Raw genomic sequence first — 27,300 nt, 5'->3', positions numbered from 1 at the left:
ATCTATGGAGCCAAGAGCTTGTAGGAAGGGATGCCCCCTCCCCACGTAGCTATGATGTGAAACAGACCCTGAATATGCCTTTTCATGTGAAAAAAAGGGATTCAGGGCTGTCTTTATTCACTACCTTTTCCTGTTAACATCTCCATTTTCTCAGTCCCTGCTACTGCTTCAGCAGCTTTTGCAGTGTGTGTCTCAGAACCAGAAACCCGAATGAGGTCTCAGGCAATCCCGATGCAAATTCACATGCATCAGAGTTTGGGGTGAGCAATGGTCTCCTTCCCAAACTTCCCCTCTGCTGACAAATCAGCTGCTTAGGTTCTGGTTTATGGAGGTTCTGGGTCAGAGAGGAAATCACAGAAGTAGGAATGAGAAATGTGGGTTATTTTTTCCTTTTTTACTGGGCAGGTTTTCACTGGGAAAAAATGACTGTGGGAAAAGTGTTCATGTTTCATCATCAAAACTGAAAGCATCCTTCACTCCTCAGTGGCAACCTCTGCTGGCTTTCAGCAAATCCGAGGTGTGGAGGGGGTTTGGTACTTTCAGCGATGTCCCTATTATTCCACCTTGTAATCGGAAACACCTCCCTGGCATCCTCCCCCGCTGCCACCCTCACCCAGCCACTTTCTCCATTCCAGCCCTTATTTTCCTGCCCTGCTGCCATTTTTTGCAGTTGCCATTTTTTTCCGTGTCTGGAGGGAGTTTGGGGAGCTCTTTTCCAAAATTTTTTTCATGTTGGCAAATGTGCTATCCAGTTCCTTGTGGAGAAATCGGTGGAGCATTTCCATTTCACTGCTCGGGACTGGAAGTTACCTAGTGCAGATGCCCTTGAAGCTGTGTGCTTCCCCCTGATTTAATATAGAGCCTTTATGTGAAGTTAAGGACAAATACTTTGCCTTACAGAACCACTCCCTGTGACAGCCTCTCTAATTAGTTGTTATTAACAGTGATAACAGAGCTATCAGATTTAATAGGCAGCAGATTATGGCAATTATGGGGAACTCAGCGACTATGGGAAACTGAAGGTCCAGCTCTGGGGACACAGGGGCAGATCTGCTCAGGGAGGACACGTGGGGCAGAGTGGCTGTGGGGAAGGGCATGCCTGCAGCCAGGAGATCGGGGCTGCAGTGGCCAGTGGGATGTGGGGTGAGGGAGGTGGTATAAAACTGTAGGAAAATGGGCAAATTGGAAAGTATGGGTTTGGAAAAAAAAGAGAAAGAGGAAAAGGAAAAGGAAAAGGAAAAGACAAAAAAGAAAAAGATAATCTGCATTCTTTCAGACTTCTATTTTTCTTCTTTCCTCTCTCTCTTCCTTTCTTTGCGCACTCATTCCTGCCTGTCACATTGCCCTCTCCTCACCCTTCCTTCCTTCCTTCCTTCCTTCCTTCCTTCCTTCCTTCCTTCCTTCCTTCCTTCCTTCCTTCCTTCCTTCCTTCCTTCCTTCCTTCCTTCCTTCCTTCCTTCCTTCTTTCTTCTCTCTCTCTCTCTTTTCTTCCTTTCTACCTTTTTCTCTATTTCACTCTCTTCCACTCTTTCTTCTTGTTTCCTTGTTTTCCTTTCTTTCTTACCTTTTTCTCTCACACCCTTGCTCTGCCTTCCACTCTACCTTTGCTCCTCTTGCTGTTCACTTCCTCCAGGAGTAAACAGTGGAAAAAAAGATGAGAAAATTAGACAAAACACCAACATGTTGTTGCCTCTCCCTGTTCCTGCCCAAGCTGTGTCTGATGTGTGCGAGCTGTTTTTGCTTGCTCCCCTGGGTGGTCGTGGAGAGCAAGTCCCATGCTTTCCACAGAGAGCCAATCTGAGGCTGAATCTCTTTGTAAAAGGTGGTGAAAAGGGGTCTGAGGTCCCAGGACCACCTGTCTGGAGGAGCAGCAGTGTGGGAGGAACCCCAGAGGTCTCACAGTGATTTTGGCAGGTCCACCTGTCCAGTTAAACGGAGACGTGGAACATGTGTGAGGACAACCCCGCGGAGCCGGAGAGGCTTTTCCTTCCGTGTGTGCATTCCCCTTCTCCCTGCTGAACTTTTCTTCATTAAATCAGCCCTTGAGAGCAGAAACAAATACACCACACTGACACAGCAGCCCATCACTCCTTGGGAATGCATTTACCAGAGGCAGCCCCGGCTGCTCTGTTTTCCCCATTACCATCGAGGCTGACGAAGACATCCCCCTCTGGTTTCTGTTCCACAAATCCCCGACCCCCCACACCTCCTCCTCATTCACCCCTCAAGCAAACAGCTTCCCTGGGAAGCTGATACACCACCAGAGCTGTGGTTGCAGTGATAGCCCCCCAGGGGCTGCCCCCTGCTCCTAAGGGCTGGTACCTGAGCACACACCAGGGGGGAAGGCAAGGGGCTGGGGGCATACACAACAGGATCACTCCACGCTTCTCCTTTGCACTTGCTTTCTTCATCCTGTTCTGGGAGTTTCTAGAGACCACCACTGAGATCAAAGCCTTTTTAGATGCACAGTTGGAAAACCAGGTAGAGCCTCCCCTAAAGAGCTACTGATTTGAGTGGGGAAAGGGATAAGGGAAGGGGGGCTGCAGATGCAAATCGCCTTGCCCTGGATCTGGGTTACAGCCAGGAGTGCATCTCCCATCTCTTCTGAATCATCTCCCTTATCACATGGTTTCACCCGAGGCATATGTGAATTTTAATGGCAAACAGGAGCTGTCAGAAAGAGTTTTACAACCTGTGCTATGGAGAAACCATATCCATCGCCCCGTATCCTTCGCGCACCTCCCGTGAGATGCTGGGTGGCTTGCAGGACTTGGGCTTGAATTAATGTTGTAATGCAGGGACTGCTGGGGCTGGAGCTGTGCGAGCCGACGTGTCAGACTGTGCTATAAAGAGTGCATCAGCTGCTAACACAGTCCCACGAAGGGTGACGGAGCTGTGCTGAGTAAGTGGCGTCCCCAGACCTGAGAAGGGATGGAAGGAGGGATGTGGAGAATTGCAGACCTCCCAGTGATTATTTCATACAGCAGTGTGCTGGGCTATGTCAGTACAGGATTCTGCTAAGATCTTATGTCATCCACACAAATTTACGGGGTCCCTTCTCTGCTCCTCTCCCACCTGCACTCTACCTTCTTAATATGACCCCAGCTCATCTAACGCTTGCCCTCTTACCATGGATTGGTTAAATCTAGCTCCAAGGAAAAGAAAAATCATTTTGGGATATCCATAGTGGTGCAGAGTTGATATTCGTGAGGGATTTGGGTTCAAAGTGGCTCAAACAGAAGAGGTGCAAGTACTGATAAATGATTCTCTTCTTTTTCTTTTACTTTTTTTTTTCCTCTCACAAAGTAGGAAAAAATGGCACAGACTCAATTTCTATAATGCTCTGTTTTCATCTGCAAGAAGAAAATTTTCAAGCTTAGGTGCCAAAAGCAGGGAAATTAAATCTGTATTTAGACAGTTAAATAAGAGGCTCAATTTTCAAAGGTACCAATACCCCGCGTTTCTAATTGCCACCAGAAAAGACTGGAATCTTGCTTTTCTTTTCAAAAGGTATTTTCTGGCTCCAAGAAGAAAACTGCCCATCAGGGAATGAGGGGCAGAAGTCCACTGAAACCCAACACATATATTTTTTGCTTTTGGAGTTCAACTCCTGGCAGCGGACAACAACAAAAACAATAACAACAAAAAAGCCTATTTGGCAAAATATGGAAAATATCTATTTGCTGCCTGGAGCTCTGGAGTGGCTACGCTCACAGGAGCCCAGCTGAAGTATAGACCTTTTCTCTGGATGCTTTAGGGTACATCCATGCAATGGGGAGTGCAGGTCTTCACTCACTTTCAGCACCAGACTTGCCCACCAGAGACTCCAATATTGGACATCTCGTGGAGAGGGGATCCCATACAGCCCTTGGTGCCCACTCCTCTTCATGCCTTTTAGATGGGTTTAGCAGCAAAGAAGCCAAAGCCACCAGAGGTCCCATGCCCAGCTGTTCGTCCATTCCTCTGCACTGAAGGGCTGCACCTGAGCTTCAGCCAGTGGAAATTAGGAAATTATGGGACTCTTGATGCTTATGTTTGCTCTCAAGTTTATTCATCCACTTAGCTTCATAGTGTGAGATCTTGGCTGAAACTCTCTTTACTCCCAGGGTTAGCCAAGCCCCTAACAGGAGTTAAAACCTACCCACAGTGGCCCAACTCCTCTTATTACTCCATCCTACACAGAATGCACTGGGTGCAAGTCTGGACATCACAGGGAAACTGCAGTGGGTGCGAAGGGATAAGGTTTTTCTTCCTGCTGGCCAGCTAGAACGTTGTATCCAAAGGGGAAGCATGCATGGAATAAGCTCCCACCAAATCTCAGCAAAAAGGATGGAAAAAAGGAAGGAAGCTTGAAATTCCTGCTGAATCCTTTCTTCCCCTCATACAACCCATCTTCTATGGGCATCTAGTCATATTCTTGAGCTTAGTATATCCCTTCCCATGTGTTGAAAGTATAAATCCATTAATGGAGCCCAAATGGTGATTTCTTTAGTCTTCAGCACAGACAGGGAACTCCTTAAGAAGTCAGGAATGTCATTTGGGTGTGAGCTTTGGGATTTGATCTTAATTGCACCAATTTATTGAGTTAACTCTGGCACTAAGATCTTCCCATCACTTGCCCCCAAATGTCATGACCCAAGAGGCACTGATGGAAGTTCAGATGATCTTAGATAACTTCATGCGTGGTGGAATGGCTATGCGGTGTCCAAAAGCAAAAGAACATACAACCCAAAATTCTGCAGGAAAACAGAGATTTGTCACGAACTGCTGAAAAGCAGCCTGCTGCTGGAATGAAGAATAACAGTGTCTGGAGAAGAGCTGTCATCTAGAGGTGAGTGAACTTCATCCCCTCGTCTTTGTGTGCAAACTTTGAGGCATGCTAGGAAAGCCGTGTGGGAAACACTTCCAGTGTCCTCCCTCTATGCCCGTGGATAAACAGAGGGCTTTGGTCCCCAAGGGCAGTCCGTTAGCTTTGACGCCATTTCACCAGCTCCATGATTTACTGAAGGAAAAACAAAAGTGGAAAATAAATGCACAAACTTTCCAAGAGGGACTCCAGCCACAAGGAAGAAGATTTATTTTATTTATTTATTTTTGCCCCAGGATATATTTTATGCTGTGTTTATGCTCATGCCAAATGGGAGAGGGGAGCCTCAACATACACAATATTGTACAAACACAGAATGAGAGAAATTCCTGTCTTGGAAAAGATGAATTGAGTGCAGCAAACCAACTTTCTAGGGTGAAAGTTATTCAGGCAGTCCTTACTTCTGGAAATGCAATCCAATGGGTGCTAGTATCAGTAGTTTTCACAGAATCGTAGTTTCTGGTACCTCTAAAACCTTCATGGGATGAACCAGCTAAAGGCTCATTCACCATGTAGAATATTAAAGGGATGAAGATGGCATTCAGGACATCTGGATTTGGTGGTTTTCCTCCAAAGATCCTCTTGTGTTACACAAGTCATAACGAGCATAACTCAGTTACAAAACGTGGTCACCTTGATTATGCAGCAGGACACAGGCTGCCCTCCTTGTTATTAGAAAATTTTAGAAATGAACACAATATCGCCGTGTTATTAAGAAAAGGAGGAGAGAAGGGAAGCATTTCAGCAATAAAAATGTCAATCTCTGGTTTATTTAAAAAATACTAAAACAATGAGCTGAAAACTGGAAATCTAGAAAACTCCTGTGATAAATGTCAGTACTTTTAAATTAGGACAAAGGAATTAGAAAAATGGAGGCTTATGTTTAATTCACTTGAAAGCAAATTAAAGGGTTCAGCTTATGGATGAAAGAGAAAATTAGGTTATTTTTTCCCTGAGAGTTACCAAGGCTACTGCAGCCCAGAGAAAGCCACAGTTCAGCACACAGCTCCGCGAGCTGCTATTATTGACAGGGCTGTTTGCACGTCTTAAGTGGATTTAGGAGAAGTGGTTCCATCTCGGGAGTCAGGAGCTGGACCAGCCACTGTGTCGCATCCTGGCAGGGACTGCACTTGGTTGGGTCTGCCTAATCCAGGGATTTTTTCCCAAAATAGAGTCGATCCTCCCCCACGCTTTGCAGGACAGGTGATGGTTTGATGAATACGGAACCCCAGCAGCAGTTTGTTGCTTTTTGAGATCTTTTTGAGATACTTTCTCGGGTGTTAGTCAAAGTCACCTTCTGCATCTTGGCACGGTGCCTCCAACATTTTCACCTGAGCTGAATGTGGGTTTCAGTCTGGTACCCAAAAATGTAGCCCCTCAGTCTGTGTTTGCATGTCCACTACTGTTTTTAACTGCCACGGCTCAACTGGGCATAATTCCCAACAGAGAATTATCTGAAATTGCCTTATTTATGGAACTCCTTGTTCTCAAGTTCGTAACTTCACATTTTATACCATCTTATTGCGTTTCTGCTCATCCTCGAGGTCATCTCTGTGATATTCAGCTCCTCCCTACATTTCACAAATGTTTCTCAGCTTCGTTCCACCAACAGACTTTCTTAGCACTTCATTTCCACCTTTGGGGCCAAAATCATTACTGCGAACCTTAAGCAAATCAATCGCAAGACAGACCCAGGAGAAACTCTACTAATAGACCAGCTCCTGCTTCCAGCACTGCTCGATATCATTTCCCGTTAGCCACTTTCTTACCTGTCTCATGGTTCCCTCATCAAACTCTGTCTTCTCCTACTGGACTAACAAGATCACCCTATGGCACCCCTTCAATCCCTCATTTAAAATAAAATAAAATATATATATAAAAAAAAAAAAAAAAAGAGAGAGCGAGAGAGAGAATTTTCACATACCCATTTTTTTCCTATTAAAATTTATTTTGTTCAAGAAAATATCAACTCCACGTGTTATGTTCTCTCAGCTGTTCCCTGTATCTTTAGTGCCCCCTTCCCTCCATGTTGTAATAAAGTCCAGTGAAGTTTTGAGAACAGACAAGAGCTCTGCCATCTTTTGGATTACCTCTCTCTTTCAGCTATAAGCCCTGCTTTTTGCTGTTCCCCAGCCCAGAAACTGCACCTTGACTCAAGAGTTTTCTCCTGAGCCATTGCCTCCAGATCAGAAGTTGTCCGTGCTGGTCCTTGTAGACCTGGTGATGGAGAGTTATCTCCATCTACATGCTCTGATTTGAGAGCTTTGGGGATAGAGTTTCCCTCTAGTTCTCATTTCTGAATTTCCATATATTTCCATGACCCACTTTGCTTTTTGTGACCCTATTCAATGGTCCATCTTAACTGACAGCAAAGATGGAGTATTTACTTTTTCCCAAGATATCATACCTCCATTACAACAAAGCACATATCTGGAGGTCAACCATAATCTCACCTCTCATTTCACTGTGTAATGTCTGTCTGGGGTTTTCTCTCAAGGTATCCCATAATTGGATATACAAAGAATACAGAAGGAATGGGGTTATTATCACTCAGGATATCACTCAGATCCCCTTTTCCTTTGGCTCACCTCAACCTAATTGCAAAGTGTGGCAGATAAATCCTGCTCTATCTCACCCGGGGCTGGCTGCACTCCAGCGGTCATGGGAGAGGAGAACAATTTGCTGTGTTTATTGCTGGTGTAACTCTGCAAGGCAGCGTGGTCCCCCAACTGACTTGTCTGTGAGCTCAGGATCTCAGCAGAGGAGTTCAGCTTCAGATCCTTTCTGACTTCACAAAATGCACAAGGATTCCCAAAGTCTTTGCAGTTTTCTGTAAAGTAACACCTATTTCGCAATGGGTTTAAACACCCTCCAGGAGCTAAGACACTCTGGGGTCTTTGGAAAAGCACTCCTAGAGCATTCTTCCTATAAAGTTTTTAATATTTTTTATTTTTGTTGTTGTTATTTGCTCCAAAATAGTAGGAAACAACTTTCCTACAGCCCTGTCAGCCCAGTTCAGTAGGTTTACATGGCAGTCACACAGAGGGTCAGTGATCAGAGTCCCAAACCAACTCAGGTGCAAGGAATAGAGAGGAGGTGGAGGAAGACTTCCAAAATTGACAAAACTCACACTTCAAATTCACAGCTCTTACACTCTCATGAACAGCTGAAAAGACAGAACCGAGACCTTCTCCTGCCCTCTTTGTCTTAAAACCAGCAGAGACAACACCTGACTAAAGAGGTGGCACAGACATTGCAGGCAGGTGCCTGAGCACAGCAGACAAGGATGAGCATCAGAGCAGCTTTGCCAGATCAGGAGAAGGTTAATTTATTTCTGACAGTGGCCAGGCTGAAGTCCTTTCATCTGCAGCAGCTTATCCACGTCTTGGATCATATGGCATGCATGAAGTGAGTGAGAACAACCTTAGACCTAACTCTGTAGGTGGAAATGTCTTTTGAAGGATGTTATTCAAGAGAGATGTAGCAGCTTCAAAATCCTACGGGCAAATGTGCTGTCAATTTCACTGAAAACTGCTACTGCTCCATGGCAAAGACGGGTTTCTCTTTTGGCCCTATAAATGGCATTCACATAAGGGTCCTACAGATGTACATGTAGGGTGGCAGCAGAGATCCTGCCCGGTAACACCCCAATGGTGTTATGGATGGATGGATGAATGGATGGATGGATGGATGGATGGATGGATGGATGGATGGATGGATGGATGGATGGATGGATGGATGGATGGATGTCCTGGGAAGGTCCTGGCTGTTTTCCAACATTAAATTGCATGTATCACTTAACATCTCTATCATCACTTCTCCATTCATGAAAAGGGATGGCCACAGTTCCTTTGCCTTTTTTTAATTTTTAATTTTTAAATTTTTTTTGTGTGTGTAGCTACATTTTGAATCTTCTATGGTGTGCAAAGCATGGGAGAGGCATCCACAGCAATCTTACTCCAGGAAGACAGACAAAAAGTTGCGTTCCAGCTTCCAGCGCAACCAGTTTCACTTCTCTAAGTGCACTTCTTTTAGTCAACATACTCTGTGTGCCTCCCCTGCCCAGCAGTTTCTCCCCGGACCTACCCAAACAATTCTTCCTTTCATAGGCATCGCTACATCTGTTGTCCGGAGCTCTGGGGAGTGGCTCTTTGGGGCAGGTCTCACATGAGCAACAATGGCATTTTTGGACCTGACTTATCGATACCTTTATTCCTTTGTAAGGAAAGGTAAGAGGTAATTTTAGGAGGGGTGTGTGTATGAGCATGGAAGGAGTGTTTTTAATTAACTCCCTTCATCTCAGCATCCACCCAGTGATTAAGAGGAAGCTCCGATCTGATAAATAAGGCAGCAAAGAACAATGATGTCTCTTTCTTCATGGGATCTGCAGCAATTCTCTTCTGGGTGGCTTTTCCCAGGGTGTGGGTCCCCCCTGCATGCATGTCTTTACAGACAAGGCAGGAAATTCCTCTTTGTTGGGATAAACAGTGGGGGCTGGCTGTGCATGGACTTTCCCCCCTTCCCAAAAAAAATCCGGTGCTTTTTTTTTTTTTTTTTTTCCCCAAATTTAAGAAGAAATGCTGCTTTCATCTCACTGATACCTTGGCAGTGTAGACAGGAGAGGCTGTAGCATGTCCTTAGCCTTAGAGGGGACACAAGGATGCCTTCACATCTCCCCTGGCTCCAGCTATGGGGATGGAGCAGGTTGCTGCCACCTCCCTGCCCTGGCCAGAAGAAAAGTTTCCTGGCAGCTCAGGCACAGCAAGGGGACACGATGTAGCACCAGGCAGAGTAAATCCCCACATCCCTGCTCTCAACACTGGGGTAGGTGATGGGACACCAAACTGAGCCCGTCCCTTCATTAACGGATGAGCTGATGGGGCTCGGATCACCTCCTTCAGTCCAGCAGCATCACCCTACCTCATTCCTAAGCAAAGAGTGGGTGTTTTCCAAGGAAAATATTTTTTTGTTTGTTAAAATAACACAAAAGCTCACATATGTTCCATTATTATTATTATTATATATATATATATTTTTTTTTTTCTGGGAAAATAGCTACTTCAAAAATGGCACGCTAAAAAAGAATCTGCAAAATAATTAAAAATAATAATAAGCAGAAAAATCCAATCATTTCCCCAGTTTACCAGCGAGATGTTTCAATTGCATCTCATTGCAATTTCATTTTGAAATTTGCTTAAGCATAATCATACTCTTAAAAAAAAAAAAAAAAGTCAAAAAAAAACTAGCTCAAGAGTAATGCTTTTTCCTCCAAATGAGGTTTTATTAACACTTTATTTTTCCCCACAGAGCAACTCAGGAAATGCTCATTTTAGATGTGAAATACAGTTATTAAAGACATTCATTTATTTACAGCTTTCCAATTCAGACAGAGGACTCGAAAGCTGGCTAATTGAGCAGCTCCAGGCTGGAACACGGCGGAGACTTTCCAAAGGGGAGGCAGACCAAGGAGCACCCCTTCCTCCTGATTTGCCAAGGGGGAAAAAAAGCAAAAAGTATTTTCTCAACTTCTTTATCCCTCATATATATAAGTCCTACAACTGTGGCTGTGTGAGTTATTTCCCTTCTCTGTTTTTCTCATGAAAAACAAAAAGGTGCAGTTCCTCTGGTTTTCCGTGAGAACTTGCTGGAGGATTAATGAGGTGAAGTCACGAGGAAAAGCGAGTTAAGAACCCTGAACAGCTCCAGCAAAAAAAACACCTTCCAAGAGCTTTTAAATACCTGTTTAGTCAAAATACCTGACCCAGCACTTGAGAAAAGCTCTCGCTGCAAATGTTCAAAAGCATTCCCTGAGCTTTCAGGGTGGAAAAAGTGCCCAGTCCTCCTCTTCATCCCCTGAGGAGCCTCTGTGTGAGAATGGGAGAGGAAAAAGGGAAGGGAAGGGAAGGGAAGGGAAGGGAAGGGAAGGGAAGGGAAGGGAAGGGAAGGGAAGGGAAGGGAAGGGAAGGGAAGGGAAGGGAAGGGAAGGGAAGGGAAGGGAAGGGAAGGGAAGGGAAGGGAAGGGAAGGGAAGGGAAGGGAAGGGAAGGGAAGGGAAGGGAAGGGAAGGGAAGGGAAGGGAAGGGAAGGGAAGGGAAGGGAAGGGAAGGGAAGGGAAGGGAAGGGAAGGGAAGGGAAGGGAAGGGAAGGGAAGGGAAGGGAAGGGAAGGGAAGGGAAACCCCTGCCAGGAGAGAAAAGAGAAGAGAAGAGAAGAGAAGAGAAGAGAAGAGAAGAGAAGAGAAGAGAAGAGAAGAGAAGAGAAGAGAAGAGAAGAGAAGAGAAGAGAAGAGAAGAGAAGAGAAGAGAAGAGAAGAGAAGAGAAGAGAAGAGAAGAGAAGAGAAGAGAAGAGAAGAGAAGAGAAGAAGAGAAAAGAGAAAAGAAAAGAAAAGAAAAGAAAAGAAAAGAAAAGAAAAGAAAAGAAAAGAAAAGAAAAGAAAAGAAAAGAAAAGAAAAGAAAAGAAAAGAAAAGAAAAGAAAAGAAAAGAAAAGAATAAAGGAAAAAGAAAAAAGAAAAATAGAAAAAAAAAGGATAAAAAAGGGAAAAAAAAGAAAAAAAAAAAAGAAAAAAGAATGAAGGACCTTTGAAAGGTCGTGGCTGTGTTAGGATGAAGAACAAGAAGAGGAGTGGCCGTGTTTACAGGGTGCTGAGCTGGGAGCGAGGCTCGGTACTCTGCTGGTCAGCTAATTACTGGGTGAACCTGAAGACATCACTTCACATTTTGTGTCGCAGCCTCTCCATGCATGAAATGGAGGTAGTGCGAAATGATGCTCACTCATCATCATAAAGATTAAGAGGTGGCTGGAGGAGCCAGGTTTTGCTGCTCGGCTTCCTAAAGGGGGGTCACCTGCGGGGACATAGGGCTGAAGGGTTTGGGGTGATGGGGGTGGGAGAAGGGCCAAGGGGCCATGGCAAAGGATCTCGTGCCAGGGCTGGATAATTTTTTGGGTACCAATGGGTCTGGATGGAGGGTTATGGGGGTGTGAGCACATAACCTGCACCCCCAGAGGTGGGGAGGAGATCCAGGTGGTCTTGTTGGAGCGGACGGACCCCAGGTGCTGTTGATTGCAGTGGGGGCAGGATTTGGCCCAGGACTTTCAGGGCTGTACCTCCAGCAGCAAGCAGCTCTAGGACACATCTCCCAAGGGGACAGAGCCGCTGCTGTCACCCCCAGCAAGTGCCCGGGGGGGGGCTGCAAAGAGATGAAGGCTCGTGGGGTGCTGCGACCCCCAGGGAGGGATAAAACCCACGGGGACCGGGGGGTGCGGCAAATGCCCAAGGATGCGCAGGGGCTGTCCGGAGCCAAAAATCCACAAACTGGGGGGGAAACCCCCCCGGGGGGGACCCGGGGCGGGGGCCGGGCAGGCGGGGAGGAGGGAGGCCGGGCCTCCAAGCCCCTCCCCGCGGGGCCGCGGCCGCGGTAGAGGCGGGGGCGACGGCGGAGGCAGCCCGGGGAAGGCGGCGAGGGCTGCCCCGCCGCTCGGGCTGGAAGTTTGCTGCTGGAAGGGGAGGGGAAAAAAAAAAAAAAAGGAAAAAAAGGAAAAAAAATAATAATTACGATCACAGGGATAGGAAAAGAGTACTAATAATAAAAAATAATAATAACATAAAAATATATGATCGTAATAATAATATAGGAGGGATAAGAAGAAGAAGAAGAGGGATAGCTCGAGGCTGCTGCCCCGGAGGGATGCGGGGGAGCGCGGCCGCCGGGAGCCCCCCGGCTGCGGGCAGGACCCGGGGCCGGCCGTGAGCGCTCGCCCCGGGAGGGCCGGGCCGGGGGCCGCCTCCCGCCCTGCCCAGCCTCCGCGCATCCTCCGGCACCGCCTGCACGGGCCGAGGTGTGCCGTGCCGAGCCGTGCCGAGCCGTGCCGAGCCGTGCCGAGCCGTGCCGTGCCGTGTCGGTGTGATCCGAGCCGTGCCGAGCGGTAGGATGAGGGGCATCCTCTACTTCTGCACGCTGATCCTCCTGGGTGAGTAGGAAGCGCGGGGGGACAACTTTCTGATGGGGGCTGACTGGGGGGACACCGTGGTCGCCCCTCTCGGGCTGCCACTCGCCAGCTCCCCCCCGGTAGCATCACCCGGCTCTCTGTCGTGCCTGCTCGGGACCCATCCTGCTGTCGCTCCGGATGGTCCTGAGTGCGCTGGTGGCTCCTGGACCCGGGGAACGAACGCACTTCGTGCCGGGGAAGAGGAGCTTGGGGGGGGCGGCGTTGGGAGCTGGAGGATTTTGCACGGTGCCGGGCAATGGGGTGATGGAGAAACAGGGAAATGTCAGGGGGTTAGCAGCCCCGGTTGTGATGGGTGTACTGGGTATGCTGGTTGCTCTGGGTGCTCTGTGTGAGTTGGGTGTACTGGGTGCACTGGGTGTACTGGGTGCACTGGGTGCGCTGGGTGCGCAGCGCCGAGCGCCCGGGCAGCCGCGGGTGCCCCTTTGCCGAGCCGTGTCCCCCCGAACTGCGATGCCTGCGGGGCTTTTTGCACCGGGAGCGGGCTCCCAGGACCCCAGCCATGTCCCTCAGCCCCACGCGAGCTGTAAGGCGACCGCCGTCGCGGGTGGGAGACGCTGTCCCCCGTGGGATGCTGCTGGGGCCGCTGCGATGGGGACCGCGGATGCGCTCTGAGCATCCCGCTCCCATCCCGCTCCCATCCCTCTCCCATCCCGGGGACAAAGCCTGGGGCTCCCCCCGGCCCCGGGACCGGTTAACCGAGCGTGAAGGGGCTGTAGCCCCCCAGCTGGCAGCCCCCTGAAGCGGTCTGCCACGACTGGGAGCCGCCTCGCTTTGGCTGCAGCCCCGACAGCTCCCCTTAGGGTTTTTCTTTTTTTTCTTTTCTTGTTTGAGGCGGCGAAGCCAAGGATCTGTGCTTAATTGAAGCAGGAGGCTGGGGGTAGGATGCTCAGGTCCTCCTCTGGTGGCCGCTGGGGCAGGAGGAGGTCCTGAGGTGTAGGGAGGTGGCTGGGACATCCCGGCTCCGCACCGACCTCCTCCGCACCCCAGCACCGGCCCTGGTCCTGGGCAAGAGCCCCGGGAGGGCTTTTTCTCAGCGGAGATGGCTTTGACAGAGCTCCAGGTAACTCCTCGTGCTCGCTCTCCCTGTCACTAGATGTCACCAGCAGCAACTCTCGCAAGTCCCGAAGGTAGAGGGGGATTGCGACCCCCCGAAGGGACCATTCTAACCCTGGAGCTTTTCAGGAGCCCCAGGCTCCGGACAGGACCCAGGCTGGTTCAGCTCCTGCCTCGCAGCCTGGGCTGGAGCTGAGCCTGGGCTGGGGGAGGTCCCAGCCTCCTTGGGGGGCTCTCAGGGTATCTGGGTGGGAGGCCAGGTCTCTGCAGGATCCATTTTGCGAGTGGTTCGGATCGACTGAGTCACTGATTGACTGCCTGATTGACTGCCTGGTGGGCTGATTGATTTTCTCTAGAGAAAGTGGATGGAGAGAAAAGAGCTCCTGCAAATGGCCAGCTCTCCATTGTCAGCAACGCAACTGGGATTAGTGGGGAGGATTTAAGGATACGCTCATCATCTCTCACCCCAACCAGAGCAATGCCATCAGCTAGTAGTCGACTTCTGCTCTCAGGCTCTCCAGAAGGATCTCATCACCTCCAAACTGGCTTTAGACCCTTGCAGGCTCAGCACTCAGTAGATGCCATCCAAAGCCCTCTGTTTGCTCTCCAGGTGTTTCCTAGGTGTTTGGGTTATGGATGGACAAAAGCTGCTCATGTCCATGTGCAGGGATCTCCCATGGGGATCGGGCTGCTGGTGCTGGGCTGGTGCTGGCAGCCCCTGCAGCCAATACCAAAAAAACACGTGGGCTACAGCAGGGGAGCCTCGCTTTTGGTGTGCGTGTCCCCCATTTTGGGGATGACGCCGGGTGGAGGAGGCAGGGCTTGATGAAATTCAGGCTCTCCGAGGCTGTACAGGGCAGTGTCACCATCACCAGCCTGGCTGGAGAGCTCCTGCCGTCACTTCACACCCAGCTCCCTGCTGGAAGGGGCACGCAGAGGGAGCCAGACCAGGCAAAATTAAGTATTTGAACACATTTTTGTTTTTTCAGCCACTTTTCAGCCAGATCAGCTCCCTGGTCTGTCTCACCTGCAGCCACAATGTACCAGTTCCAGCAGTAAGGGCAGTGTAAGACCACACAGCTAGGGACAAGGACTTGGCTTTGGGGACATTCATTGCTGCCTCGGTGTCCCCTGATATTTGTCTGTATCTGTGTTATTGGCTAGAAATCCCACCCACAGGACACTGGTCAGGTAAAGACAGAGGAAAATCAACACTCTGGATTAAAAAAGAATATAAAGAATATGAAATAATATAAATATAAGGAATATAATTAATTTTATGAGGATTCAGGACTATCCTTCTAACCAACCCCCAAAGCTTTGTCGATGTCTTGTGCAGCATTCAGAGAGCACATCAATCCCTGCAGAGACAAACTAATAATTAAAGGATGGCAATGAAAATATGTGCTGGAGACAAAGATAGAAACCTAGCAGTTTGCTGCAAAGTCCCTGTCAGACCATTTCAAACCCTTTCTGGAGCAGGGGGATGCAAGGCAGCATCCTGGAGCGGCATCTGGGCTGTCTTCTGCTGACAAGTGCTGAGTTTACCTGGCAAGTTTTACCACGCGTGGTAGTTAGCATCATTTCTGGCATATGTTTCCCACGGCCTCTTCACAGATGCAATCAAACATGAGGGATCAGCTGGCGGGTTTTCACCTGGTTCGGGAGCTCACTTCCCAGAGGGAGAGCAAAAAAATCTCAAAAAAAAAAAAAAATGCATCTGTGTGTACGAGAGAGGGAAACGCTCCCTAAATTAGTGCCTTTGTCAGTTCTGACGGGAGCAATCCGTTATTTGCATCCATAAGAACGGGATATTTATGTCTCTTCGTACTGGCACGGAGAAGAAATAAAACTTCTCCCTCAACAGGCTGTCCCCCGACACCGTGCAAATTCCTCCGCGGGGATATTGCCACACCCAGAAAACATTATTTTCTTTTTTTTTCCAGGGCTCTGGAGCCTAAAAAAAATAATTACCCCTGGGTAAAAATTAGTACTAGTTAAGTCTAATAATTACTGTGAATTACTGAGAACAGAGTTCATTTTGCTTTTGGAGAAAGAAATGTCTTCTCTGCTCTCCTGGCTGTTTTTACAGGCGTCTATTGTGCCTGAAATTCATCATTTCTGCACAAGACTTGTTCATTTTTATAACTTTCTGCTTGGTCATTTTTAAACATGACTTTCAGTGTGGCTAAAGTTTGTCAAGTTTCTGTAAAAATAATACTTTGCTACCAAGATATTCATGATTTTTTTCCCCTCCAGTGGATTTCATTTTCCCTCTGCTTCTTTAAAGAAAAAAAGGACCCCCTTCTTCTCAGCCTAAAGGTGTAAGAGAACAAATTCAAAGGGAGTCCTACTGCTAAAAATTAAAAAATAATATAAAATAATAATAAAGAAGAATAGAAGGACACAATTTCATGTAAAAATAAAATAAAAAGTAATAAAACAAAGAAAAGCTTGTTCCCATCAATCTTCAGCTCAGTACAGTTCCATTTTTTAAAAATACATCTGTCAAAATCCCCTCTGGTAACAACAACTGGCAGTGGACCTCCAGGCTGGATGGGCTGGTGGTGGGAGCCACGTGATGGTGGGTACAGGAGCAGGACATGTCCACCAGGACGTGTCCACCACCCTTCAGCTCTGCTGGCCCTCACTCCTGTAAAGGCTCAAACATGGGACTTGTGGGGTTGGGTTCCTGGTGAAAGCGTGCTTGGAAATCGGGAGGCTAGGTTTGAAAAGGTGGATGGTCCTGGAGGTGGACCAGGGGGAAAACTGACTTTGGTGTGACTGTGGGTGAGTGTGCCCAGGTGTGCCCAGGTGTGCCCAGGAGGGGTTGTGGTGGTCAAGGTGATGGAGAGCAGGGTCCCAGGACATTTATATGGAGAGCACAAAGGATTTGCAGAAAATAAAGCCCCCTCTTGCCCTGGGTGAGGAGATTCCCCGGCCACAGAGAAGAAAAATGGGAGTGCAGGAAGGAAAGGCAGCTTCTAAGGTCACATTGCACTGAAATCACCTGTGACTCCTCCAGGATTTTGGTCTAATAAGAAGCGATGCCACAGCTGGCACCTGCTGAGCTGAAGGGAGCTTGGCAGGTGTTGAGGCAGGCTGGTGTCTTCATGAGTATTTCCAAGCACCTCCCTGCATCTTAGACAAGCTAAGCTGGTAGGAAGCTATCCCCCAGCTGCAGATGTGCCTCGAGGGGCCCAGCAGTGCCTCATTTTTCCCTGCTGCTGGGAATGGCACCCATGCAAGGCGAGGAATAGCCTCTGGGGTGTCCTGGACATCCCAAGCTCTTTCTGGTCCACCTGGTGGGAGCTGGTGGGGTGGTAGCTGGGATTTAGCTGCCTGCAGGAGATGGTTTGGGTGGGAGAATGATGCTTAGAGATGTAGACTGAAAAAAAACCTCTCTGGACCCCTGGTCCACCTCTTATAGGGAAAAAGTGTTTCCCTGTGTCCTGCTGGACTGGATATATATTCCCCAGCTCAGAATTGCTTTGAATGTATCCTGAAACCCTTGAGCCTTGTCTCTTTTCCCCTCCCTCCGTGCAAATCCCTGATGTCCCTCTGCAGGCAGCACCTCGGTGCGCACTCTCCTCTCCCTGTCCGAAGCCATCTGGGAAGCAGTTTGCCTGAAAGACGCGGTTAAAAAATAGTGGTGCTGTGGTTTTGATTTATTGGATCCAACTGGAAAAAGCTGCCTGTGATACCTGCCTTTGCTGAGTGCCTTGACAGGGTTATTAGCAGCGCTCCCCATGCTACCGCTGACATATGGGTTGGCAGGTCATTTTGACACAAGTGCGGGCAGCTGGTTTCAAGTTCATGGGTCCAGTTTATTGAGGAGAAAAGAACCAGTCAGGCTTTCTGGTGCTTCTTCCCAAAGCAGGATCAAATTGCTCATCTTTCATACGTGGCTGGGCCCAGCCATCTATTCTTGGTCCCCACAGGGGTGGCTGTCCGCTTCGGTTATGGGGTTTTAAGCAAGTCCAGATGCTAAAGGTCTGGGAGTTGACCACAGAAACCATTGGGCTTTGCTTTCCTTTTCACTCTTCCTACTTCTTGTACAAAGAACAAAAGGCCAAGTGCATAACTCAAGTCAGGACCCAACATTAATGCTTCTGTCCAAGCTGCAGGACTTTAACCGTAAGTGGTCCGTGCTATTTGTTTGCAGGACGCCTCACACATGCAAGCTTCATATATCTTCTCCCTTGGAGGATTTTAGCTGCTAATGGCTGGAAAACCCACCAGGAACTGGGGTGCTCATGGGAAGAGCTCAACTCCTCAGGTGGCTGCAGGGGGAGTAGATTTGGGAGTCCGGGTCTGCGCAATTTGAGGTTTGGAGACTCATCTGAATGGGGTCCAGAACACGCTCATCTCCTGGGGGAACTCCAGGGTGCTTTCAGAGAGCATGAATTGAACACAATCTCTGCAAAATAATCAGGCTTTGCTTTGAGTTTTGCATCAAACGAGGCTGGCTGATGTCTGCGCAGCAGCCACCTGGGAAATCCCATCATCCTTGATTAAACACAGCAAAGGAAGCCCAGGGCAGCTACAGCCCCTGGGGAAAGGGAGCCTTCACTTGGATGACGGCTGTGAGTTTTTGGAGCAAACCTGGTGCCTGGGCCACCATTTGTACAGGGTTCATGTGGTCCTGTCCGTGAGAGTTTTACAGAAACACTCAAATCAATCTTAAAGGGGTTTGATTTTTTATTTTATTTTATTTTTTATTTTTTTTTCCTGTAGCAGCCTTTACTGAGTGCTTTGTTCTATTCATTTTTTTCTCCTCCTGTCCATACTGGACCCTCCAAAAATATCAGATCCACGATGATTGTACCTTGCCTTTCTTTCTGGCCATTGCTCACCAGTATCACCAGTAACTGGTCTCCAGGCCCCCCAGGTGCTGGATGGAGGCGATCCTTCAGCTTGCAACCAGCCTGCCCCCTCTTCCAGCCAAAGGGATTCAGAATTGCCTGGAGAGGGAACTCAGAGCTTCTCAGAGCTGCCTCTCCCCGTGACTTTGGGTAAACAGGTCTTAATAACAGGCTGGGTATTTCTTCTGAGATTTTAACTCCCGTGCATGTGAAGAAAAATGCATCTCCCCATGACAGCCTTCACAGCAAACTCTCAGGCGTTATTCAGCTGGCTCCGTTACCTGTAAGCTGGAAATAGGTAGCAGATGTCTCCTGCAGCACTGCATGTTTCTTCCTCCCTTGCTCCCTGAGTTTCCCTTTGATGTTCGTTCTGTACAGCAGAAGGCACCTTAAGAAGATGTCACAAAAGGCAGGAGGCGACATCAATCCACGCACGCTGAATCTTCTGTAATAAAGGCTGCAGGATAGGACGGCGTGTTTGCCGTCTCCTAATGGAGAGGAGAGCAAAGCAGCACGCTGAATTATTAGACAGGGCTTAGAATGAATCAAAGCCATTTGACCTGTTTGTGTAAAGCCCCAGACAAGGCTGAGTTTGCCTAAGTGTTTCCTCTGCACGGCGAGGAATTACGCTCCTCCTTGCAAGGGTTAGTTGATTTATGCCCTGGGTTTGACACACGAGTTATAGCAATTTCACAGCAGCTTCTTTTTTTCTTTTTTCTTTCTTTTTTTTTTTTTTTCTTTCCTTCTGATTGTTTTGTTTCTTCTTCCTTTAAGAGAGAACAACCCACTGAGGCTGCTGGAGAGCTGAACTGCATGCGTTAGTCTGTCCCAGACACTTCTTCTTCTGGAGGGGGGCATTTGCAAAGTCTTAGGGTGGGAAGAAGTGCTTGGGGGCCATCGTGACCACAGCCCATAGGATACCCCCACGGTGATGTGAGGGAGTTGTTCTCCTCCTCCCGAGGAGCTGGGATGAGGAGGAGATAGGAGGAAATAGAGCTGTGTGGTAGGAATTGAACCAGGACCACTTCTATCTGTTAAAGGGAGGGAGAAGAGCAGGTTCCCCTTTAGGAAGATGATGGGATCCCTTTGAGGCTTGGCGTTTGTAGGCATTAAAAAATCTTACAGCCATGAGCTATGCTGTCCAAAGGAGCTCCTGAAAGGGGTTGGGTGCCCCAAAAACCTCATGTTTTCTCCAGTTCAGCGTGCAAGCCTGTGCCTTTTGTTATGATTTCTCCAGTAATGGCAAGGAAAAAGTTATGGAAATGTCCTGAGCCTCACGTGAAGATCCTTCCCCAAGACCTGGTCTGTCCTTGGGGCCAACTTGCTGTTTTGGGGAAAAGAAAAAAAACTGGGAGAAAGATAAAGAATTCTATGATTCTACGATTCTATGAATTGTATTAATTTTGTGGCATGAGAGCTCTCCATGTGGACCAGGAGGTGTGGGGAGGGGAAAGAGGAGATGGTCCAGAGCTGGTTCTGCTCTGGAGGTGGGAAGCAGAGGAGAAAGGGCTCCTCAGGGGCTGGGCAGAGGTTGCAGATGTACCTTGAGAGGGAATCTGGGAGCTGAGAGGAAAAAGTTTAAGGTTGTAAAAGTCTGAACAAGTCTGGAGCTAGGAAAACTTTAGGAGTTGGACTCTCAGCCTGTGAGGGAGGCGATGTGAAGCGGCAGCTCCGTCAGCGTGGAGCGTGGCTATGTATGTGCTGGGTAAAGCAGCTCCTGAATTACCACCCCCATGGGAACCATGCAAGGAAATTTATCTCCCTCTCCTGATATTGCTTCATTCTTCCTCCCTGCAGACCCAGCAGGCCAGTCCTTAACGTGTGCTAGAAAGCCTGTTTGTAATTAAGTACCTGACTCAAGGGGGCCCAGGCCTCTTGTTGGGCTCCATATATACTATTGCATTACCAGAAATATGACTTATAATTGGAAATGGAGGAAAAATTATAGAGGAAAAAAAATAAAAACCTAACCAACAAACATAAGGAAAACCAGCCAAACCAAACCCCTCTAACAAACAGCAATATGGAATGCAGGGAACTCTCCAAAATGTTCCTAATTTGCAGTCCCCCAGGATCAGGAATTAAGGCATCTGTTCCTGGGTGTCTCTCAGGTTTTGGAAAATGATGCGAACTCCCTGCATCTCAGCGTAAAACAGGGGATGTTTTCATGGTAGATGAATTACTGCGAGGCAGAGGTAGGTGACGGTGCAGTGTTTGACCCGGGATATTTGTGTGAAGCAGCTAACTACAAGCTGGGATCAAAATTACTCATCGGTGCATCAGAAACAAGGCGACTTTCAGGAGCACCTGCTGCTCACACCAGCCACCGAGCTCTTATTTCGGTGCTCACGCAGGAACTGAATTGAAGTGCAGCCGCTGACTAATCTGCTCCGAAAATCTGCCTGCATCCCCTGCATGGGGATCAGCAGTCCTGCTCCGTGCCGGGATTAGAGGCGCGAGCTTCTGAGGAGAAGGGGTTGGAGTCAGGGATGTGCCACGCAGACAGGGGAGAGGCCGTGGTGGGCAAAAACTAAAAGCCTCTGATGGAAGAGCAGGCTGGAAAACAGAAAAATACCGGGCTTTTGGTTCAATTTGGCTCCCAAACAACACTGGCAAATAGGGGACAGTAAAAACTGCAATAAAAGATAGAGTGCAGAAAATAAAATGCTTGTTGAAGATAATTCCAGGGGACAAAAAACAAGGACTAGAATGAAATCTCAGGTTTTTCTGCTCTGTTTTACCAACTTTTATTAGAAAAAGAGAAACTGGTCTTCCTGGAGGGTCACTGGGCAGGAAGAAAACCTGTTTCTTACTCACTGGAGATGGTCCCAGCAGAATGCAGGTTTGGGTTTCATCCCACCTGCTTTTCACCTGAACTTTTCCTGGATTAATGTGGATTAATCTGCTGGGTCCAGAGGAGCTTTTACCCTCTCTACACATCTGTATTGCCTCCAAAGATTACAAAGAGACTCAAGGTGACAATTTTAGCCCTTTCCCAGATTTGTTAGTTGTCTTTAGTTCAGTGAGATGCACTCCTTTTAAGCCACCAAGGTTTCTCCTCCCCAAGGAGCAGCTGGTGATGGAGGGAACAGCCAAGGAGCCATGATTTCAGTGTAACCAACCAAAAAAAAAATAAGGAGAGCAATACTAAAACAATATTTAGTGCCTTGTTTTTCTACTTGATAACCCCATTTTTTCTCTCAGTGAACACATTTTCCCACAGTTAAAAGAGAAGGAAAGAAATCCAATGGGAAATCCCCAGCTCTCTCGCAGACCTGACGGCTCCAGCCACAGCAGTGATTGGAAGCACCTGAAGTTGGTGACTCTGCCGAGGGTCCTGGAGGCCACCAATAAATCACACAGTGCCCAGAAGCCCTCGGAGACACTGGACTTGATTTTCAAGCCTATTAAAACACCAAATGTTCCCTGAAATGGTTTTGGCCGGGGCCAACTAGCCATCTCGTGGGCTTTGGTCAGGAGCCAGCACAAGCCAAGGACCATTAGCAGCAGGAGGCTTGCATGTGGCTGCTCTGCTTTGACAGGGAAGAGAGTTTAATAGCACAGACAAAGCAGCTCTGGGCCATTTGGACCAGCACCTTGATTTTGTTTAATTACCTAATGTAGACACAGCACGAGGCCACCCTTTCCCTCCCAGCCACTGCCCTTTGCTCAGACCCATCCTGCAGATGCTGCTGGGCAAATGTGCCTCAGCTTAATCCCTTTCAGCCCCACACGTTCATCTTCCTTTCTGCTCTTTCCAGCTCAGAAGGCAGAACGCTGTCAGTGACACGAGATAACGTAAAATAAACGGTCGTGCTGCCTAATTTGATTGGGAGCAGATAAATCCCCGTTCCTAACGCAAGCAGGTGCATGCAGGCAGCACTGGCAAGGGGCCGGGGATGTGCACGCACTCGGCGAGCCCATCAGGAGTTTCTCGTGGGGTTTTTGCCCCAGCTGTATCAGCTCCCAAGTGTCCTCTCCAGCACCAAAGCTTTTTCTTGGCTTGCCGTTGCAGTTAGCGTGACCTCTCAGAAGATAAGACACATGAGAGAAGTCTGAAGAAGCTTGATTTATCCGGAGTTGAAAAGGGGAGAAAGACACGGGAGAGAACACGCTCGTGCTCTATAAATACCTTCAAGGTAACAGTGCAAGGGAAGGAAGAGGATTAGTCACACTTCTGTAGGGCAGGGAGGGGAGGAGGGAGAGCAACAGCGTGAAGCAAAGGAAAGAAAAGTTTTAAGCTGAGCATTAGGAGCAAAATGTCTAAGCTGTTTTCCTTTCTCACTTTTGCTGGAAAAGGAAATTGAAAGACCTCATTTTGGGTTAGGCTTGAAGCTTGATGCAACTGTTTTATTTATTTATTATTTATTTATTTATTTATTTATTTATTTTTTGTTTTGTTTTGTTTTGTTTTGTTTTTTGGAAGAGCCATGGGTTTTGGCCATGAGGATTAAACAATACATCCGTGTATAGGATCTCCACATCCTAAGTGCATCCATGAACAAGGGGTCATCCTCCAAGACAGTGACAGTGTCACCAGGTGCAGGGTCACCCTGTTGCCTGGCACACTTGGAAGTGTACTGAGGTTGGGCAGAGCTCCTTCATCCTCTTTTTCCCTGCACCCCACACACCCCACACTCATACTGAAGGTATCACGGAAGGATGGAGCTGCCCAGCCAAGGGACTTAGTGGTTGTTTGAGGGGAAATTTGGAAGGTGGCTCGGTGAGGGATGAGGCTGGGTCAGCCAAGAGCCTTGGCTAGCCCCGAGCTCTGTGTCTTGTTAGCAGGTGATGAGGTGGTTCAGCTTCTCTCCAGCAAAACCGCCTTGCTCTCAGTGCCTCAGAGCTGGCCGCATCCTGCCTACCTCTCCCCAAACCTCCCTGTCCCTCAGACCTGGCCCCATCCTCCCTGGAAATGGAGGTGGGGAAGGCAGGAGCTCGGGGGCAGCTCCCCGAGGGACCAGCTCCAAGTCTGGCCTGGACAATCATTCTTCTTGTCACCTTCTGTTATGCTGGGACTCAAAATTCAGCATTTTCCAAAAAATGAAAGTAGCTGCTGCCAAGACTTTTCCCCGTCTCCCCGAGCAAATGCCAAGCACTCTTTCTTCTCACAACAAATCAACTAGCCAAATATAGGAGTCCCTGGAGAAAACCCCTCAGGCTAGTAGGAACTAACGAGTTGATCCAGCTGAAGGTAAACAAGTTAATTATGCTGTTAGTCAGCCTGTGGTTTCCTAAGTAGAGCTCATAGACATGCCAGTCTGTCCACCCCGAATAACTTATGGGTCCCCCAGCAAGGTTAGATAGGTTCCATACAAGTCTCCAAAGATGCTCAGGTCCCACAGGTAGGTGTGAAAGTGGCTGTGGGAAAGGCAGAGACAGAGTAGAGTGCACGATACAGGTCTGCAGAGCTCAGAAATGGCCTCCAGGGATGGATGTGAGTGCTGGGTAGGACTGGTGGGAGCCCAAGGCCTCTTACCATAAAATTGATCCATGCAGCCTGCAAGCCTGGGTAGGAAAGGAAAAGTGAGAGCTTTACGTAGGTTCAGAACTGCTCCTGGGAGGTAAAAACAGCTGAGCAATGCCAAAGGGGAAGGATGGACCTGTAGATGTTAACCATCACAAATATAGACATTAAACATCACAAATGTAGACCTTAACCATCACAAAGTAGCTGTGGACATAATATGATGTGTTGTCTCTTGGGTGGTGCTCAGGACCTTGCTCCTGTGCCATTTTTATCTTCCAAGGAGGGCTGCATTTTCCAGAGAGATGGATGTTAGCTTGGAAATGTGCAGGAGCTCCCCCAGGATGGGTTTGCTCACCACAGTGTCCCCTTGGACATGCCAAGGATGCAGGGGGCAGCCAGCAACTGGTGGCGGTGCAGGGAGCAGGGAAAGCACAGGCTGATCTTCAGTGCAAAACCCACCAGAGCACGGAAAATCCTCCCAAGGTGAAGGCCTCCTTGCTGGACAAAATGTGACAGCAGGGAGTGCCCAGGTAGAGCAAGGCATTCTGGCAGCTCCAGGAGGCATTTGGGCACGTGCCGGGACTCTGCTGGCACCTCCCGCAGGCTGCTCGGCTCAGATGTGACCCCCCTGTTCTCCGTCATCTGACGTGGTGGGTGGCAAAGGTTAATGGCATGGCAAGCGGTGGTCGATAGCTGTCAGGCACAATAGTTATTGTGACAGCTTGAAGCAAGGAAGGGACAGGGATTAAGTGAATTGGCCGCTGCTGCCTCCCCTTCCGCGCATATGATTTGTGCGCACCCGTCCGAGCCTCACTTCTCGTGCCCATGGTCCCATGTCCTGCTGCCCTGCAAATTCGGGGCCTGATCCCCAGACACGGGGGATAAAATGCTTGCCCAAAGCGTTTTGTACAGAAATCACAAGGTAAAAGATCTAAGGGAAAAAAGGGTGAAAGAGAGGGAGGGGAAAAAAATATGTTCCTTCATGGTGCTTTTGTTTTCTAACAATGTTGACATTATGTGGAGTAACCGAGTATAAAATCTGCCTATCGTTTGGGAGCTGGTGTGCAGAAAAGATGCTATTATCTGAGCCTTTTATGCCTCTTTACCCTGTCTGGATCAGAGGAGATAAATGCGTAGATAGGAGCTCAGGCTCCTATCTTTATTTAAGCTGTCAGGTACCGCTACGTTATTTTATGCTGATTGTTATAGAAAGCCTGCACAAAGAGATATATGTTTCTATATTCCCCCACATTTCCTATTTTAATCTATAATTTAATAATAAAAGAGATGTATTTCCCTATATTATTTTTATTTGTGGTGTCAGTGCTTCTCTTTCACTCTTATTTTTCAAATAAACATTCACAGACACAAAGCACTTAAAATATGCACATAATCAATCTTCTCTGTTCTCTTTTGGGCTCCCTTTTGACTATTACTGCAGTCATACTTTAATTTATGCATTAACGCAAAAGCATTTTTAGTACGAGACGGGTTCCCCATGGGGACGGCAGGCTCGCAGCGAGCACATACGTGTGAATGCGTGACCCTGGTTACGTTCAGGCATGCTCTCACACCACTCCCACGTCCTCCTGGCTCACACATCTAAAGTTTTGCACTTATAGGCATGAAATGGCTCCACTTTTGTAGATGTGAAATCATCAGTGGGGCCAGGAAGTATCCCTAAGCCCTATTTTGCCATTGTCCGATCTGGTTATCTACCAGCTTGCTGGCATGGTTTTGGCTCCTCCTGACCATTCGGTGTCTCAGCACAGCTAGGAGGGGACAAAAACCCAGGACACGTGGGCAAAGGTGCCCTGTGCTGATGGGGAGCAAGGTTTAAACTTGTGGGCACACACAAACCACAGTGTGCTTTTTGACCCCAAAGCCAAAGACCTGGTACTGTCCGGCTTCTTTCACTGGTACCGGTAAAACCCAGGGTGCCATCAGAAGCAATTTTGGACCCCAGTTTCCAAAGAAACACTTCCCATCAGGAATTAACTATTTCTCAGCCATTTCTCTTAGTGTGGGCACCCTGAGGCCAAGTTACAAATGGACAAAATGCACGGGACACAGAGCTTTGCTTGGGTAAGTCCTTGTTTGATGTGTCCCGCTTCTTCACAAGCATTGATAGGGATTTTCTCTTCTGTTCTCCTGTCTGATCTGCTGTTGGTTTTACTTCTATGTCCCCCTTGCAGCCTCATACCCACTAATCAATGTGTTTACACCTAGACAACCTGTTGACCTGGAGATAATTTGCACAGGTTGGCAGTGATAAGGGCAGGATGTTTTGGGATTAACCACCCCCAGACACTTGGGTTTCCATGTTCATCATGAGCCAGAGCAGCTTGTGAAAAAACAATGCAGGAGCTTCAAGAATATAAACCCAGTGCTTGAGAAAGGGTTTGTTGGAAAAACAAGTGATTGAGTCACCAAAGAGTAAGGACAGGATTGGTGTCAAACACGGAAACTTTGGGGCCAGAAAGGACAATGGAAAGATATCATTTTTTTTGTAACTAACCAAAACTGCTCCATTTCACAAAGCATTTAGAGGAAATACAAATGCTTTCATGTTAGATGAGATTGCTTTCAGATGCTGGGGATGACCAGCACTAGGACTTGGACAATATCTTCCAGAATATTGAGATGTGTGTAACACATTAAGGCATTGACCTTCTCAGATGTTTCTAGGAGAGGTAGGTCCTAACAAGGAGGTACGTTCATGAACATCTATGTGTCTAGAGCCAGCTACCTACTGTATGACTGCCTACTCAGACCTTGGGTGAATTTGCTTCAGTGGAGCCTATAGCCATGATTTCCCCGTAGCTTGCTCTCTTTGAGGCTGCTGTAACCTTAGTTGGTAGAAACATCAGGGTGGCAAAGCCAAATGGTTCTAGGCAACTCTGTTGCCCATGGACAGTTGAAGCAAGTAAAGGGGCTTGTGTACTCTCTCTCTTGGTTTAAGAAAGGTGCTTGAAATCATTTCATCTTGTTTCCTTCCTCTGCAAAAACAAGTCTTTCAACTATCTGAAGCCACTTG

At 48.1% G+C, this 27,300-nt stretch overlaps 1 protein-coding gene across 2 annotated transcripts in view; it reads left to right on the top strand.

Annotated features, from left to right (window-relative positions):
• Nucleotides 1-12,796: 12,796 nt before the first annotated feature.
• Nucleotides 12,797-27,300, top strand: part of GFRA4 (GDNF family receptor alpha 4) — a gene marked incomplete at both ends in the record, with an annotated part of 64,400 nt that continues 49,896 nt past the window's right edge. For both annotated transcript variants that reach the window (XM_084286604.1, XM_084286603.1), the window contains one exon: nt 12,797-12,836. In XM_084286604.1, coding sequence (XP_084142730.1) covers nt 12,797-12,836 — 40 coding nt within the window. The remainder of the gene's footprint in view (nt 12,837-27,300) is intronic.

Source organism: Netta rufina (assembly GCF_964035555.1).
Source record: "Netta rufina genome assembly, chromosome: 4".
NCBI classification, from domain to species: Eukaryota; Metazoa; Chordata; class Aves; order Anseriformes; family Anatidae; genus Netta; species Netta rufina.
The sequence above is the reverse complement of the archived record's forward strand: the minus strand, read 5'-3'. Positions and strand labels throughout refer to the sequence as shown.